General features: G+C 48.2%; 1 protein-coding gene across 1 annotated transcript in view; it reads left to right on the top strand.

The window, feature by feature from the left end:
• The window catches only part of CDC40 (cell division cycle 40), a 1,027,131-nt gene that overhangs the window by 521,801 nt on the left and 487,213 nt on the right, over nucleotides 1-18,117 (top strand). The window contains exon 9 of the mRNA XM_069607756.1: nucleotides 15,103-15,148. Coding sequence (XP_069463857.1) covers nucleotides 15,103-15,148 — 46 coding nt within the window. The remainder of the gene's footprint in view (nucleotides 1-15,102; nucleotides 15,149-18,117) is intronic.

An 18,117-nucleotide genomic window follows, 5' to 3' on the forward strand; every position in this document is an offset into this window, starting at 1 on the left:
GGTCACTAAAAGATATACACTCCCTTAAAAGAATATTAGACAAGTCTTAAGTAAAGCCCCACTTATTTTCAGACAGCGGTGAGCGCTTAACGTAGATGGCACTCTAATAGTTCGTTTTGAAAAGGGAGAGAAAAGCAGAGAACAAGTTGAAACAGATCCCAACACTTTTACCAGAACATAACGAGAGAGGGAGGCAAAGTAAGACCGTGAAGTTAGAGTTCAAGAGGCCAGATCCACTTTCAGAGGATCCAAACGAAATGTGTCCAGGGCCACACGGTTGCAGTGCACAAAAGTCTTGTAAAGGTTCAAAAAAAGGAGTTGGACCAAAGAAAGGGACCAGTTAGAGGGTCAAGGCGGACAGCCCACTCCAGAAGGTTAAGAAGTTATTATTACCGTGTAGCAATCTTTAGAAAGGGAGGCCTGGCGGACACGGTACCTTAAAGTGGTGAGAACGCTCCAGCGGGGGCAGTTGTTCCTGGCAGCGGGTGCAAGTCGGTGCGTCGTCCAGGGGGAAGAGAGGATCTCGTTGTGGAGGAAGACAGGAGTCTGTTGCACTGCCAGGGAAGAAACCAGCCGCAGAGTTTCTCAGGTACAAGGAGCGGTCCGGTGATTCGCGGTTCAGTGGTGAGTGGCTATCCGGCTGCCGGGGTGCTTGGCACGGGCAGTTCGACCACAAACCGGGCTGGGGTGCGAAGAAAAAAAGGAAAACTGGTTGTGTCCACCAGTCAGGGGAAGAAGCCTCTCCAGCCGGGAGATCTTCTCTGTCGTCGGGAAGTGGTGAGTCGGTTCTGCAGGGCTCCACCGGTGGTGTCGTCGTGGTAGGTCGGCTCAGCTTCTCCCTCGTCGGATTCTCAGGTCCTGTGGCGACTTCTGAAGTTCCAGTTCCCAAAGCCCTGCTTTTATGCAGAAAACCCCCATTCACTCAGCCTAGCTGTCACTCAAACATGCTAAGTGGTGAGCCGGCCGGCTCACCACTTGGGCCAATCACACAAGAGTGTGACTTGAGTTACCAAGGTAACTCAGTCCAGGGTGCCCAAACCCCCTCCCACACCCCCTGTGGTACCCAGACAGAGTGGCACCACTTTTGGAGGCTTCTGTGGAGAAGCCCGCCAAAAAGTGGAACAAAGGGCTCGACTTGGGTTGGAGTCACAGAAGAGAACACAAACGCCATTTTAGAATTGAGTCTTGGCAAAAAAATACCAACCAGAGAATTAATATTAATTAAATAAACCGGCGGTATGTTGGAGGCTATGAGATTTAAATAATTAAAGTTGGTAGCCTCGAACAATGGGAAAATCCCATAGGAAAATATTCGCGGTCGAATATAAAAAGTAGTTTCCACTGCCACCAGCCAAAACTCGATCAGGGGGGACGGAGACGTGCCCCCTCAACTAACAGACCCCGGGGCGATCGAATTGCCCCGACCAGTACGTCCACAATATGATGGTTTGTACGGGTTTCTGTTAATAATTTGGGACTAGTAAAGCCAATGGTGACTTTACATGCCCTGGGAGACAGTAGTCAGTCCCAGGGTATGGAGTCTATGGTGGGGTGTCACTATGACACCCCTGTGTTACTGCACGGAGGGTGCTGTGTAACACACATAGGAAAAACACATGAGACCCTATGGAGTAAAGGACCCCATAGCCCATAAAACACATTACCAGTCAAAGGAATACCATTAATCATGTCCAAGAGTGGAAGGAAAAGAGTCTCACTCTTGGCAGGAGGAAAAAAAAAGAAAACTCCAGAAATCCAGCAAAGCTGCTGGGGGACTCACTAGGTTAGGAAATTCAGCCTAAAGAGAGAATTCTCCCTAACAACCAGCATATATATTAAAGGCTCCAGCGCCTCCAGAATGAATATGCGAGGAAATCTTCTACATCTGAAATCTAAAGACCATATTACCCCTGACATTAAACTACATTTGCTCTCTGACTTCTGGAGTTAAGTTTAAGACACTTAAGTTCAACCAGGCCTCAAAATGTGCACTTTTCATTGGAGAGTGATTCTTGATCCTTGGTGAGTAAGAAATGGTGTGCTGTGTGCGTGTAGAGAACTGGGGGGCGTAGGGCAAATTGTTTAGTTTTGGCTAGTAGCTTGCAACTTTTGTTCGTTTTTACCAGTCACTACAACAAGGGCATACAGTTCATACGCACAAAAATACTGCTTAATGTTCCAAGTCAATCATTACGATCCTTCTGAGATCTCTTGTTACTTGCATTCAAATATTTATAAAAATCAATGTCCCGGGGGGTGTCTGACCTTGGCACTTTCCATCTCCAACATCTATGCCCTTGATCTCAGAAGAATAGAACTTGTGTTTCAAAAAAGTAGAACCCATCTGTTTAGAACCTACTTTCCTCAGAGATTTGTGTCCTTTGTTAAATAACAGAATCTGGGTGAATACATCAATTTGCAAAGCTATTAGCCAGGCATTAAGTTACTGGAACCGGGCATGAATGCCTGTTCTTAGCATGCATGCATCATTCCATTTCTTACTCTACAGTGGATAGTAACAAGTGCAAATTTTGAGGTCAGATAACTTGGCCAATATAGTCCCCAAAATGTTTAGTTAACAATAGCATGTTCACAAGATAAGCAAACGGGTACAATACACAAAGTGATATGTCATATTTCGGCCTTCAGACTTACAGCAGATTTCCTTTTCAAAACTTGAGTCGACAAAAATGACCAGCTGTAAGCAAGATAACCAAGCTCATCCAAAGGGGGTATAATACTCTTACGTCCCGTCCCCTTTCCTCCATACTTTTGGGACATTCTGTCCTGTGGGACGGGACCAGAGCATCAAATTGAAAAAATGTGTCCTTCTCTTTTGACGCGGCGTACTGCACACGGCCGTAACCCCCCCCTCCTTAGCTCCGCCCTGTGTGTCGCCCTTCAGTCCTTTTCTCCGCGTGGTCGGGGCTGGACTCACTTGCATCACCGGGAAGACCTTTTTCTTTTCCCGTTGTCCTTCTCTCCTGCTCCGGTTCTGCAGTCGCATAGTCCCCCGTCTATGCCGGATCATTTGGGATTTGTTGCTTGTTCCTCTTACGAATGTCGCTTCACTAGGGCGGATCCCCATTCTCTATGTTTGGAGTGTCTGGGACCGGATCACCATTTCGGTCCGGGCACTTCAGCGTCTTTGTCGGTGGGAAGAGATCTTCCAGAGTTCCTCCATCTCATTTTCAACTCTTCATCGACGGAAAGAAGAGATGCCCGGTAAGTTCCTTACTTTTCAGGGCACCCCGGCTGGGGCACTCCTTCCCGGGGTCCTCCAGGTCCGACAAAAGCTCTGCTACCAGCGGTTCTCCTGAAGTGCCTCGCAGGCCTAATAGGCGTACCAGTGTTTTCTCTGAGGGTTCCCACAAGGGGCCTGCCGATACCGGATCACGATCCAAGGTTCACCAATCGGGTGCGAATAGCCAGCCTAGTCGTGCTGATGAATTGGGTACCAGAGCTCGCTCCGAGGTCTCCTTGTCTGGAGCTTCCCATACAGACACCGGGGTGCGCCCTGAGGCCTCCGTTGAGGCTTTCTGTACTAAACCACGGTTCAAGGCCCCTCTCGGGGGAGCTATAAAGACCAGACTTGTTTCTGAGGTTCCTCTTATCGAAGCTAGGGTGTGTACCTACAGAACTGAGACCCCCGTCAAGGCCTTGTCTCTGAGGTGGATTCCTCAACTTTCCTGCGCTTGTATTGTTACCGGTTCTGTTGAGGGGGCACAGGGAGAGGTCGCTGACCATTTCTCCTCTGTTACCGGCTTGGCCAAGGTTCCTCTCTTGGAGGCTAACTCAAATGGTCATGACAGGATGTCCAGTAAACATCTCAGGTGCCATAGTACCGGCTCTGCCAAGGATACTTGTGTCAAGGCTAAAGTTTCGATCAAGTCCCCTAACCAGTCTGTGGAGTCACATGCCTCATCCTTACATATGACGCAGTTCTCCTCAGATGCTCACAAAATGGCGGGCCTTCCCGTGAGGTTTACGGTGGCCATTTTGGATTCTTCCCTCACACCCACGCTATCGATGGCGGGTGCTGAGAGCCTTCTTTTTGTTGGACAACCTTATACACGGGACAGTGTGAATCCGTTCCGCCGTTCTATGACTGGCGCGCTCGGATGCCACTACTGCATACAGTCTCGGTTCCTCCTGCTTCTGCACCACTGGTCTATGTAGACCCTGTTGGTGGCGGGCCCTCTTGGCAGCCTTCCTCGCTACGTTCATGGGGGCATGCCCCTCATGAGCGGCAGGCCTTTGCCCATCCCGGTTCCTAAAGTTTCGGCAGAGGATGCCTTTTTTGGGAAGTTTCAGAGTCTTGTGAACACTGATCCCATGATGGAGTACTTTTAAAGGCCTTTTTAGGGAGATCTGCCCTCTGGTGCGGCATCCTGCCCCGACAGTTCCAGTCACGGCACCTGTCGCCCGGCAGCGGTACCACCTCTACCTCTTGGCCCGCCTCCACCTCTTGTGCCTTTGCCTCCGTTGTCGCCGGTTGACAAGACTCCAGCAGAGCGAGATGTCAATTTGACACTGGTCGCATCGCAACCGGGGGATCCTGACGTTCTGGACGACTCTCAGGCAGACCAGGATAGTGAGGACCAGCCCCGCTCTGTCAGAGCATTCCACGACCGGGTTCTGGACATGTCACTCCTTGACTTACCAGTACCTGAGGCACCCGCTCTGCAGGAAGGGGTACGTTCAGGGGCGCTCGGCTTGTCTCCACAGGAGCGCACCGGCCTGTTCCTTCAGAAGGACGTTCTGGCCGAGGCCCACAAAGGCTGGGATAAACCCCACACTGGACTACATATAAATAAGAGAATTGACGCCTGTTACAGGCTTCACACCTCTGAGGAAGTAGCCTTGTCGTCATGTCCGCTCACTTCCTCAACGGTGGTTGCAGCCGCCACTCTACAATCCAAGCCGGCCTTTGCTGCCGCAGCTCAAGTTCTGGCCAAGGAAGACAAGTTGCTCGACTCCTTGGCCAAGAAAATGTTTGCCAACTCGTCGCTGCAATTGCATCAGGCTAATGCAGAGCTCATTTTGGCGGCGGCAAATATGAAACTGTGGAGGGATTTGGCAGACTTCCAGGAGTTCATTCCTGGGGACAGGCTGGCAGACTTTAAAGACGGTTTGTCAGACGCCAGGGTATTGGCGCTGGATATGCTGGAGGCAAGATAAAGTTCTGGACCTGCCTTTTGATGGCAAAGAGTTGTTTCATTCATCAACGGATGACGAGCTTACAAAGACTAAGGCGAGCACGCAAACTGCCAAGTCTGTCGATGCTAGTGAAGCCCACAGTCAACGCTCGGAGATCTGGATCCTTCGTCTCGCTTCTCATCAGGCTTCAGAGGGTTCTACGACTGCAGGTCTCGTAGGGCTGATCTGCCGAGAGGTAACTCCCATTGGAGACAGCAACGAGGTCGGTTTTTCGCTCTTTCTTCAGCCTCCTCTTCAGGGACAGGTAGTCTCTCCGCCGAAAAGTCTGCAAAATTATATTTTTTGGCGCTCGCACAAGACTCTGATGGGAGGACGAATCTAGTCTCAACTGGAGGCGTGGCAAACCATCACCGAATACCAGTGGGTTTTGTCCATCGCTTGGGCGGGCTTCCGCTTGCCCCTTCAATCCTCCCTTTCAGGAATCGGGGATGCCCTCCCTCAGAGCCGAGGTCCAGAAGCTTCTAGACCTCAGTGGAACGAGGGGAGGGCTTCTACTCTCGTCTGTTTACGGTGCCCAAACCCAACCAGGCTGGTCTGTGCACCATTCTAGACCTTTCTTTCTCAGTTCAACCTTTTCTTTTCCCCAAGAGAAATTCAAGATCACGCCCTGCCAAATAAAGTCCTCTCTTCAGAAGGGCGACTGGCTCAGCTCAGCGTTGTGGACCTTCAGGACGCGTATATGCATATTCTGATCTGGAGCCCGCATTGGAAATATCTGTGGTTCTCCCTGGGAGAGGAGCACTTCCAATTCCGAGTGCTCCCTTTTGGTCTCAGCTCAGCGCTGCGTGTCTTCATGAAGATGTCGGTCATTGCGGCTTTTCTACGGCTAGAGAGTACTCGTGTGCATCCATATTTGGACGACTGGCTTCTGCGCAGTGCTTGTCCAGTGAAAGCCTCAAGCAATCTTCAGTCTCTCCTTCAGTTCCTGTTCGGTCTTGGGCTGTCGGTGAACTGGCGGAAAGCCTCCATGACGATCTCTCGGGACCTGATATTCCTGGTTTTCAATTGGAACACGATCGACTGCACAGCATATTTGAATGTGGACAGGATGGCGCATTGTTAACCACGTGTCAAGTTTTCATTCAGTCAGAGAGCATGTCGGCCTGGTGGTTCCAGAGGCTTCGAGGCCTCATGGCCTTGTGCGTGCTTGCTCTTCCCCTTGCTCGTCTCAAAATGCAACGCGCGCAGATGGCTCTTGGGAGCTCCTGGCTTCAGACAGTGGACCTGGACACCAAAATGATTCCGGTCCCACCATGCATGATGACAGATCTCCTATGGTGGTCCTCTTCCAGCAATCTGTCGGTGGGCGCTCCTTTTCAACTGCTTCCCCTCAAACGACCATTACGACGGACTCCTCCCTTATCGGGTGGGGAGTCGACGATGGATCATCTTCAGGTTTTCGACCTGTGGTCGCCACAGGACAGGCAATTTCACATAAATTATCTGGAGCTTCTGGCGATTTTCATGGTGCTCAAAGCTTTCAAGTCAGTGATTGTGAAGAAAGTGGTCCGCATCTACACAGACAATGCAGTATCCATGTTTTACATCAACAAGCAGGGGGGTACCAGGGTCACCTCCACTTGTAGATCTAGCCATTCAGATTTGGGAATGGGCCATTCAGCAGTGTTTGGCTGCTGGCTGTGCACATTCTGGGCCAGCTGAATGTGACTGCAAAACTCTCTCAGCCGATGAGCGGTGGTCAGCTACAAGTGGGAGCTGAACACGGAGATCCCCTCTGACCTTTTTTCCCATTGGGGCACTCCAGAAGTGGACCCTTTTGCGATGTCATCCAACAGGAAACCTTCTCTTTATGCTTCCAGGAACGGGCTCAGAGCTTCTTCCTTTGGGGAAGCTCTTGAGATTCTGTGGCACATGAGGGCCTACGCCTTCCCGACTCTTCCTCTGATTCACCGGGCGCTATGCAAGCTCAGGAACACGACAAATTGCACTCTCCTGTTCATAGCCCTGTTGTGGCCAGCCAGATTCTGGTTTTCGGAGCTTCAGCATCTGTCAGCTCACCGATCAGGCTTCCGCTGATTCCCGACCTTCACCAGAGCGAGCAGCAGATGTGGCACCCCCTCCCCACGATCATTAAGCTTGGCGGCCTGGTGCCTGAGTTCAAATATTTAGAAAGTTTCAACTTGTCCGCCGATAATATGCGTATTATGCAGGTGGCTAGAAAACCTTTGAGGTCTCAGTATAAGAGCAAATGGCTCAGTTTCTGTCACTGGTGTTTAGCAAAGCAGCTGGACCCCAGAGAAGCTACCATCAAGACGGTCCTGTCATTCGTTTCTCATCTGGCAACTTCAGGCATACATGTCTTGTCGGACTTATATGTTGGCTATCGCCGCTTACCTGTCCACTGACTTTTGGTCTTTTTCATTGACAAACCCTGTCATTAAAAGACACTTTGCAGGTCTATTGCATCTTTATTCAACTGTGCGTAACCCGCATCCAAAGTGGGAATTGAATGTGGTCCTCACTGCCTTATGCCATAAACCTTTTGAGCCCATGGCTACGGTGGACTTGAAGTTCCTTTCGTGGAAAATGGCTTTTCTGATTTCGGTGACTTCGGCAAGGCGTGTAAGCGAGCTTCAGGCATTATCTGTAGAACATCCTTTCCTCACCTTTCAGAAGGATAAGGTTGTCCTCCGGACCAATTCTTCTTTCCTTCCAAAGGTGGTATCCGATTTTCTTCTGAACCAGTGTATTTCCTTACCCGTTTTCTTTCCAGACCCGGCCTCGGATGCCAAGAGGGTATTGCATAATTTGGATGGCAGACGAGCTCTAAAGTTTTATTTGGACAGAACATCTAAACTGAGGAGCTCTTCCCAGCTTTTTGTGACCTTCGGAGACCCGAAAGAAAAGCCGGCCTCGAAAGCAACTATTTCCTAACGGATTGCTTCCTGTATTTTAGAGGCGTATACCGTTCAGGCCCTTCAGCCTCCAAAGGAAATTCGTGCCCATCCTGTGTGGGGCAAGGCGGCTGCCGTTGCCTTCCAGAAATATGTTCCCTGGAAACCATTGCCAGAGCAGCTACGTGGGCTTCCCCATCAGCTTTTTGTAAGAATTACTGCTTGGACCTGAGCTCCAGAGCCGAAGCTCAGTTCGGGGAGGCGGTTCTTAAAAATCTTTCAGTGGAGGAGTTCCATCCACCTGTTTTCTTGTGAGGAGTGCTTGGTAATCTCCCAAAAGTATGGAGGAAAGGGGACGGGACGTAGAAGTATAACATAGTTACTCACCGTAGTGACTACCTTACTCCTAGTCCATAGTCCCCTTTCCTCCTTCCTCCTGCCCGCCGTCCCCTCTAATAAGTATCCTCTATTATTGCTTAAATGGTCTCAGACCTTGTGATAGAATAGGACTGAAGGGCGATGCGTGGGGCGGAGCGAAGGAGGGCAGGGTTACGGCCGCATGCGGTACTCCGCGTAAAAAGAGGACACATTTTTCAATTTGATGCTCTTTTTACAAAAAGTGCTCTGGTCCCGTCCCACAGGACGGGAGGTCCCAAAACTATGGAGGAAAGGGGACTATGGACTAGGAGTAAGGTGTAGTCACTACGGTGAGTAACTTTGTTAACATCTAGGAGCTGTATGTTGCCAAAAGTTCCAAAACCACTGTAAACCATGTTGTCGTTGAAAACCACACCAAAACTCAAAATGTTATTGAAAAGCAAGCCTATAAAAAAAAAAGCATGGTGGTAAAAAGCCAGATCATGCAAAAAAAACATAAACTTGAGGTCACAGCACCAAAAGACAGGCGCATACCTTATCTAGTCTGGAAATGGAGCAAAAAAATGAACTTTTTTACTTGACAGAAAAGGATTCAAGTGAATATTTTGGTGTGTTCCCATTGCAACTGAACACAGACGCGTTGATGGGCGCTTGTAATTAATCACAATGCATGCCATAATCGGATTCTAAGAGCAGATTCACTTTCTAGCATGGTTTGTCTAGTTTGCTTACAATTATGCCGAACAGAATGGCAAGGAGGAAGAGGAAAGGAGCGCAGGAAAGCACGTAGTCCCCATAACCTGATAAGAATTCTAACTGACACACACCTCACTCCAAGATTTTGAATTTTGCTTCGATTGACTTTTACTCCTGGATCTTTCTGCCTTGATTTGTGCCACTGTGAGGTTTTCCACCTTTAATTTTGGTACCTCTGAATTTTGCGGCCTTCAATTAGACCGCCTCAGAGGAATTTTGCTGACTTGAATCCTGCCAGAGCAAGCTTTTGTCACTTTGAAATTTACAAAACACAAAGGCGAAGCAGGCGATGAAGAGTGGTCTGGAAGGTTGCCCATATCAAGGCCAGAGGTTAAGATTAATTCAAAACTTTCCAGCCATCAACTCTTTTGTTTTGTCTTGTGAAATTTGCTGCATTGGAATTTTGCCAATGTGAGGTTTTGCCACGTCTGAATTCTGCGGACATGAATCTCCTCTGCAAGATTTTGTCACTTTGAATTTTGCTGTTTTGAATTTGCCACTGTAAGGTTCTGAGACTTTGAAGTTTGCCACTCTGAACTTGGACACTTTGAATTTTGCAGCCTTGATTTTTACTACTGCAAGGTATCGCCACTTGGAATTTTGCATCCTTCGAATCCTGCCACCTGTAGCTCTGCCTGCTTGGAGGAGCTCTGCCTGCTTGGAGGAGCTCTGCCTGCTTGGAGGAGCTCTGCCTGCTTGGAGGAGCTCTGCCTGCTTGGAGGAGCTCTGCCTGCTTGGAGCTCTTTGAAGTCTAAATCTGGCCACTTTGTACTCTGCCTGCTTTGAGAAAAATTGAATCTTACCACCTCTAATTCTTACTGCTGTGAGTTTAGCCTCTTGGATCTTCTTAGCTACTATGATTTGGAGGCTCCCTATACCCTCGATCTCCCAAGAACCAGACTTGGTGACTGCGAGACAACAAAAACCGTGAGATGTGAATCACCTCCATTTGCTACCTACCACTACAGTGAGGCACTCCCTACCGTGAATTGTGAGTTCACCATCGCAAGACTTTGTGATGGCAAGACGATCACCACAGGGAGGCTTCTGCCCCTAGGAACTGTTACCATTATGAGGCTTTGATAACAAGGGTCACTGCCAATATAAGCCTACCACCACAGTAAGGCATTTTCCACTGTGAAGCTCGCTTATTATGGGGGGTATGCCGTAATCCCCCACACTTGTACATAGCTATCATGATAATTGCCAGCAAGAACTGTCAACCACAGTAGATCCTTTCACACTGTGAACCTATCACTCAGATATTTGATGCAGAGTTAACCTCTGCACCAATATTTCAGCGACCTATGATGGTCACAAGACACCCATATCTATAGCAATGCGCCGATACAAGGACAAACGAACAAGAATAGAGAACATGGTTAGAAAGGGAAAAGATACCACACTTCTGAACATGAACTGTCAAGCAGAATACACAACACCTCTAAATCACCACCAACCTCAATTGAATAAACAAAAAATCCAGGCTACGATGAGACAAAAAACGGTCATACATTGGCCGCTACTTCTCCATTTTACAAACCAGCCAGATCAGCAATCAATCCATAAAAAAGGACATAGGTGATGTCGGAGGAAGCTCTAATATAGCACCCTGAACAAATCACCCAGGCCACGAAACACAACCCTGCAATACAGATAATCCCCACCAAAAGACCCCAATAAGAACCGGAGTAAAATGGAAACCCTCTGGCATCAACACTTTCTTTCATAACGAGAGATTGGAAAATGTTCTACAGAGACCATTAGATGCCCAACTGCAGCGATATGAAACAGACACATCACATGACCTACTGGAACGCCTGTATAAAGGGACAGACTACCTTGTCACACACCCAGAAACAACCAGCCCCATCCAACTGATAGACAAACAACCCACCGCCACGGACTGCCGGAAAAAGCACCCAAAGCAAGTCATCCAAATCACGCACACTATGCCGCAGTCGGTTCAATGTAAGAGCACTGGCAAAGCACAAAACTGACATCTACGACCTGCGTGAAGGCAGCACTAACACCCTCTTTCTCTAAGAACATGGCTATCTGACAACTACAAAGTAATCGCTCATTTTTGGGAAAGATTTTCTGCAGCTATTCTAGCTCAGGGGTAACATGTTTGTCTTGGAAGTAATACCTTGCAGAGCAACACAGGTTTGAATCCTGGTTTCACACTGAGACACTGGTCTCTGGTAGTAAGCATCTGATAGAAGATGAATTAATTAATTCTTCCGATCTATGTTGGAGCCAAGAATCACTCGAAGAGCAGCCTGTTGACCCGAGGTTGACTTCTGCAGTGGACCAGCATCCCCTTCAGTGACTGGCCCAGTGAAACCCTGCTCCTCTGCCTGATCTCAGAAGACCCTTGTCGGTGCTTCGACCCTTGGAGTAGTCAGACTGACTAGTCTCAACGCCTTGTTGAGGTTACAGGCTCCAGTAGCCTTCGGAAGTGTCCCTGAACTGCCCGGTGGACTGACCAACTCACTCATGCACTACCGTGCCAGAATGCACATTGTGATGAATCCTATGAAGTCATCACTGATCCTGAGCCTAAAGTCTCCTCCTATGTGGCCAGGGAAAGGTAGCCGCTACCTGATCCTGACCCTGTGGAGGGTATTCTAGGGCTGGATCACATAGGAGGAGGTTGCTGTTAGGGGCAGGTGGTGACTCCCTCAGGAGGGACGCAGTAGTCTTCCCTTTCCAGTAAAGAAGAAACCCTAATTCTAGAATCTCTATTGGCATGTTGCCATTATTCAGAACCTTTCAATGGTAAAACCCTGAAAACCCCTTTTGTTAAACTTTCCAAACAGAACTCTATTTGCTCTTCAGAAGTACATAACACTTCTAAAACGCATTTAACATCTAATGTTTATAATGGTTACAAAAGTGTCCATCAATGTTACTTAAAACAGTCTAAAAATACTTGGCACTCCGTTCCCAGAAAGCCTCAAGCACTGAAACTTAGAAGAGGGGCAAGGAGTCCATATGGAATGAAAGTCCAATGGGCGGTCTAGTTTTCAACTCCACGATCAGCAGAACTGGACATTTAAACTCTGAAATCACCTGCAAGGTAGGGTCGAAGGAGAGGAAAGCTGCAGAGAGCGCAGAGCAGGCAGTGAACCCACAGGAAGAGGCAGAGTCACAGAGGCAAGCCATGCAGAAAGAAGATGCTTACAAGCAACCGCCGGGAGGCATTGCGTTCCGGAAGAGAGGAGCTCTGGTGAAGTTGTAGCAGTGACCTGGTGGGGCCGCTAGAACTGAGAAGTCATTTGATGTGGTACTGGAGGAGATGCAGTCTTGTGGAGTGGCAGTGGGTCCCATCTGTGAAGGAATGAAAAGCTGACGTGGGAACCGAGAGAGACTGCCTAGCAGGGGAAGCCTGCCCGACGAAAACACTTTGCTGCACTTACACGTTACACCAGTGAGTCAACCTAGAGGAGTTGGCGGGGCGGGTGCGGTTGGGGGGGGGGCTGCAGGACATGCATCAAGTTAATGAATACTCGTGGAGTCATTTTGAACACACTGACCAAGTAGAATTGAAGGACAAGGGCAAAAAGGGTACAATTCTTCTTATATGAATGGTCAGTTTGGGGAAACCCAAACAAATATTGTCAAAGCCAAAAGACACTAAGAAGGAAGTAGCCAGAGCTTGAACAAACCCCCGTATGTGGGATATAAGGGGGAAATTGGAACAATTGTTACCTGGATTCAAAGTATAAACAGTAAAGGAATGCAACTGTGTTATACTTTAAAGGAACGTGAACATTGTAGCAAACATCTGATAAAAGATGCGCATCAGGCAGTGAGCCCTTTTTGGAAAGAGAACCTGGCAGGAGAGTGCACAAGGGGATCTGTGCGAACCAGATGGAGGGGGAATTCCTGGCAGGAGAGTATACCAGGAGGTCATAATTTTGGTAGGGAGTTGTGTAAAAAACACTTTTTCATTTGAAGCAAACTTTTGCTTTGCCATCCCGAGAAAAGTGTTATATAGAAATGTGCGTTGCCATCCTGAGAAGTATTCTATAGCAAATACATTAGCTTTGCCAATTTGAGGAAAGTATTTTGTAAAATACATTTTTACTGACTTTAACAGAATATTGTTGGTGTAAAAAACTTTCAACAGTTTTCCTGAAATAGTTCAGGGGATGGGAATCGACCCCTGGACACAAGGAGTGTTTTGTTGGAATTACTCTTTTGGATTTGTGCACATTTTGAATTGAAATCGAGACATTTACCTTAAACCTTTTGATTAGATTTAGTTTTTGTTTCACAGGTTGGGACACCCTTGTTAGGATAGGGACAGATAGACCTTTATCCCAACCCCTTTTTATTTTAATGGTTAATGTTGAAAACATTACAACTTTGTGTCCGTCTTTCATTTCTGACCCCTCACAGCATTCAACTCCAGAACTTTGGTGGTCACGAGCGTGTGCCGTAAGTCACCTGCTCCTGAAATGTCCGCTTCCTAGCATCAAGGGCACCAGTCCTGGAGATGCTTCTTTGACTATGACTGGAGGGACTCCTTTTGTTGCCTGCAAATGGCGATTGCACTCGAAGTCTCCTTCCTCTAGCCTGTGAAGTGTCCTGAAAAAATGTCTTGATCAACTGGGCTTACAGTTGCACCTGACCGGAAGAGCACTTGCACCTGCAACCCCTGGGCACCTCTCACCCAAAAGTGAACTGCCTTCTCCAGTCTCATAGCCAAGCTATGGAACTCGATTTCGATGGAAATAGGGACAACTGGTGAATACCTAAGCTTCCAGAAACTGCTAAAAACCTGGTTATTTGAGATAAAAACCAAGTACTTCATAACAATCTACCCTATGGGGAAGCCACTAAAACCCCATATAATGCCCAAATTACACTGAGATTTTTGACCCAAAAACCTACTAACCACTTCCTTTTCTCTGCTATCCTCACCCACCACACAATTACACCAAACACCCAAGTGACTACTGTACCACACCACTAAAACACCCAAACCACACATCCCTCTCATACCTATTCACAAACCCAACTATCCTCCCAACACTCCACACAATCACTGGGCGCTGTCCATACAAAAACAAACATCCAGTGATTGAAACAAATCACACCAAGAAAGCACACATGCACAGACGCGAGTTAATCCTGGTTCTAAACACATCAACAGATGAGCACAACACCTGTCTTATCCCTCTCTTTCTCCTTAACTTACCCACCCCACTTTAACTTACAGAGCTTGAACTACGCTGGGATACCATGCAAGTGGCATTGGTGCATGTTATTAATCAACATAACATAAACGCTTTTTCTCAAAGTAAGGGGAACCATCTATGGATGAGGAGAGTGTTCGGAAATCATTGTGGACTCTCCTGATAAATAAGACCTCCCTCCCCTTGTTAGCGGAGGCTGTTTGCAAAGACCAATTTAAGCATTGTGTAATAATTCACAGGACCGCAAATTGGTTTAACCAAAACACCCTACAATATGAGGAAGAACTTTACTGATGGACACCTGAGGACAAAAAACCCTCAAACCTACCCGACCATGGTGCAAGTGAAAGAAAACTATTAAAGCATAAGCTTTTCTCTGCCACAAAGACATGCCAGTTCTAGAATTGGGGAAAAATGATGGCTGAGTGACACAATTATCAAAGGTCCCCCCAAATTTGACTTGGTGACCCTTACCACGGCACAAAAGACATTTGATGCTCCTGCCTCTATGTTCACACATGCCTTATGACGGAATGTTGCCTCTCCTGCATCTTAAAAATGATTGCTGTGGGTTCATGGAAGATTTAAACGTTAGAGATTCTTTTGTGCTGAATGTTTACTGGAGGATTCTTTACTTTTAAAGAGGCCATCTGGAGTAATATCTATATAATATTTTGCTTTCACAGATTTGGGAGATGTATGAAGAGCGGAGATGCTTACGGACTTTTATAGGTATTTTCATCACATGTGCATGCCTTTTTGAAAGAAATCTGAATGTAAACTACCTTGCTGACAGTTGTAACAACCCTACTCTAACTCGTGGGATCCCAAAATAAAGCTCTGGGACACTTTTTATTTTCTATGGTTTTTGGGTTGGTTTTTATTTCCCTGTGAGTGGACACATGAAATGGTGGATTTCCCATGTAAACAATATTGTTCTTTTGCGCTTTCCTTTCATTCCACAGTGTCGCCCTTCTCAAAAGTTCAAAAAGCTAAACTAGAGTAAGTTAATTAGTAGAAATGATTTTATAATCAATAAATATCTTTTTTGAAAATCATATTTTATTAAGTTTCGCATGTGTTATAACATCACAGAGCATACTTAAAGATGGATTAACAAAACCAATTATAACCCGTCCCCCCTGACCCTCCCCCCCCTATCTCTCCCCTCACCCACCTCCAGTTCAAGTTCTCATTTGCTGCTTGCTTAACGGGTTCTTAGAGAGCATAGCGGTATTGTCATGATGTGTCACTTAGCACGCCAAAGTCATGAGCCAGGCTTTAAGAAGTTCACAATCAGGTTAATGGGCAGCAGCCTATCACCCCCGGGAGAGGAGCCCCCGGCCTGGGTGCCTCACATTACGCGGGGCGTCCGTATTTATCAAAGAACGGCAGCCATGTTTCTTCAATATTTGACTTAGCCTCGTCAAGTAGATGTGTAAGGAATTCCCTATCGTAAATCGGCCGCACTTTGGTGACCCATGCTTTTCCCCTGGCATTCCGGGGTTTTTCCATTTCTGTGCCAGACAGCACCTGGCCGCCACCAACATGACCTGTAACATATGGTCCTGGGTGTCTTCCTGGCCATCTCCGGAGTCTATTCCGAAAAGGAGAAGCCAGGGGCAGGAAGATGGTTCAACCCCGTCAACCCCTTTGATCCAAGTTAATACCTCTCCCCAATACTTCTGGACCACTGGGCACCCCCACCACATATGAATATAATCCCCCTTCACTGTCCTGCACTTCCAGCAGTGTGGGTCGTATCCTGGCCTCATTCTAGCAATCCTCTGTGGTGGGTAGTGCCATCGATGCAAAACCTTAAGGGTTTGGTGGTGATATTGGAGTGAGGCTGTGGATCTGTTGGCCCGCCTGCACATTTCTGCCCATCTTTCATCATCGATTTCCTCTCCCAGGTCCCTTTCCCATTGCGTGCGTGCCAGTGGTGGGTCTCTTGGGACGGAAAACAGGAAGAGTTTGTAAAGGTGAGATATTATCCCCTTAGAGCCTCTGGCGGAGAGGAGGAGCTTCTCGAAGTCTGTAAGGTCCCTCCTGAGGGTGTCCCCCCATGATGGTTCGGTGAGGACTCCCTTGAGTTGGAGATAGTGGAAGGGGGACAGAGTACCTATTCCCAGGGCCTTCTCCAGATGTCTCAGGATGAGGAACGTGCCCCCCACCCAGAGGTGGCCGGTCTTGCTAAGGCCGGCTTCGAACCACTTTTGGTATGCCGCTGGCTCTGCTATCTTAGCTAAGAAAGGGGGGGGTCCAGATGCAGCTCAGTGGAGAAGGCCAGGTCGTGAGCCAACGATAGTAACTTCCCTCCCTCCACAGGGACCACAGTACTTTTAGGACTGGGTAGTTCAGAACGCTTCTAGGGATGTTTTTTCTAGGAACCCAGAGCCATTCCTCCACTGTGACAGGTGCGAGAACCCTATTATCCATGGCCACCCACTGTTTTTCTGTACCTGGGGTAAAGTGGTCGATCAAGACCCTCAGCTGGGAGGCTCTGTGGTATGTTTCCAAGTCGGGGTATCCCACCCAGCCATCTTCCTTTGGCCTGGTCAACACCTCATAAGAGATCCTATGTTTTTTGCCCGACCAGAGGAAGTTGAGAAGGACTTGCTTCGTTTCCGTGAAGAATGTTTTGGGGATCGGTACCGGGAGCATTTGGAAGAAAAATAGGAACTTGGGGAGGATAACCATTTTTATAAGATTATGGCGTGCCATCCAGGAGAGACCCGACCCTGCCCACCTTTCCGTGTATTTTCTGATTGATGACCAACGGGGGGGCGGGAGTTGGCCGAGTATAGGCCCTTGGGGTCACGTGTCACCTGGACCCCCAGATACAAGGAATCCCTCTTCCCACAGAGTCAAGGGGAGCCCACTCACATTAGCTGCCTCTGGGTCCGGTAAGTTTCCCCCCTATGAATGCCACCGATTTCTCGAGGTTGACCTTGTACCCTGACAGTTCCCCGTAGCGTGAGAGACCCTGTAGCATCCTGGGGACCGTCTGGAACGGCTTTGTAATGTAGAGAAGTGCGTCATCTGCAAAGAGGCAGATTTTGCAATGTGTATCTCCTTTCTGTACCCTCCTGATGGCCTCATCATTGTGGACCGAGATTGCCCATGGTTCCATTACAAGTGCATAAATTAACGGGGACAGTGGGCATCCCTGTTGTGTGCCACGCTCGAGGGGGAATACTCTCGACTCTGTCCCATTTGCTACCACTCTGGCAGAGGGAGAGGAATAGAGCGCGGCCATCCAGCCAAGCCACCTCGGGCCCATGCCCATAGTCGTGAAGACCTCCCCCATGAAAGTCAAACTGACCCTGTCGAAGGCTTTCTCCGCGTCAAGGGCCAGTAGGAGTGCACCCTCATCCCGAACCACCCTGGAGGTGAGCATGTGGAGAGTCTTCCGCATGTTATCAGAGCCCTGTCTATTTAGGACTAATCCCGCTTGGTCGGAGTGTATCATGCGAGGGAAGCAGAGTTCCAATCTGGAGGCCAGGATTCTTGCAAAGATCTTGTCGTCTAGGTTTAGGAGCGAGATAGGTCTATAGGACCTGCATTCCATCTGATCTATATAGCCGTCTTCCCCCTGGTGCCTTTCCCGCTTTCAATCTCTTGATGGCGCCTTCCACCTCCTCCTCCGATATGTCCCCCTCCAGGGCCTCTAGCTCTGCTTCAGACAGCCTAGGCAAGAG

This window comes from Ambystoma mexicanum, chromosome 4q, assembly GCF_040938575.1.
Source record: "Ambystoma mexicanum isolate Mex_15411 chromosome 4q, UKY_AmexF1_1, whole genome shotgun sequence".
NCBI classification, from domain to species: domain Eukaryota; kingdom Metazoa; phylum Chordata; class Amphibia; order Caudata; family Ambystomatidae; genus Ambystoma; species Ambystoma mexicanum.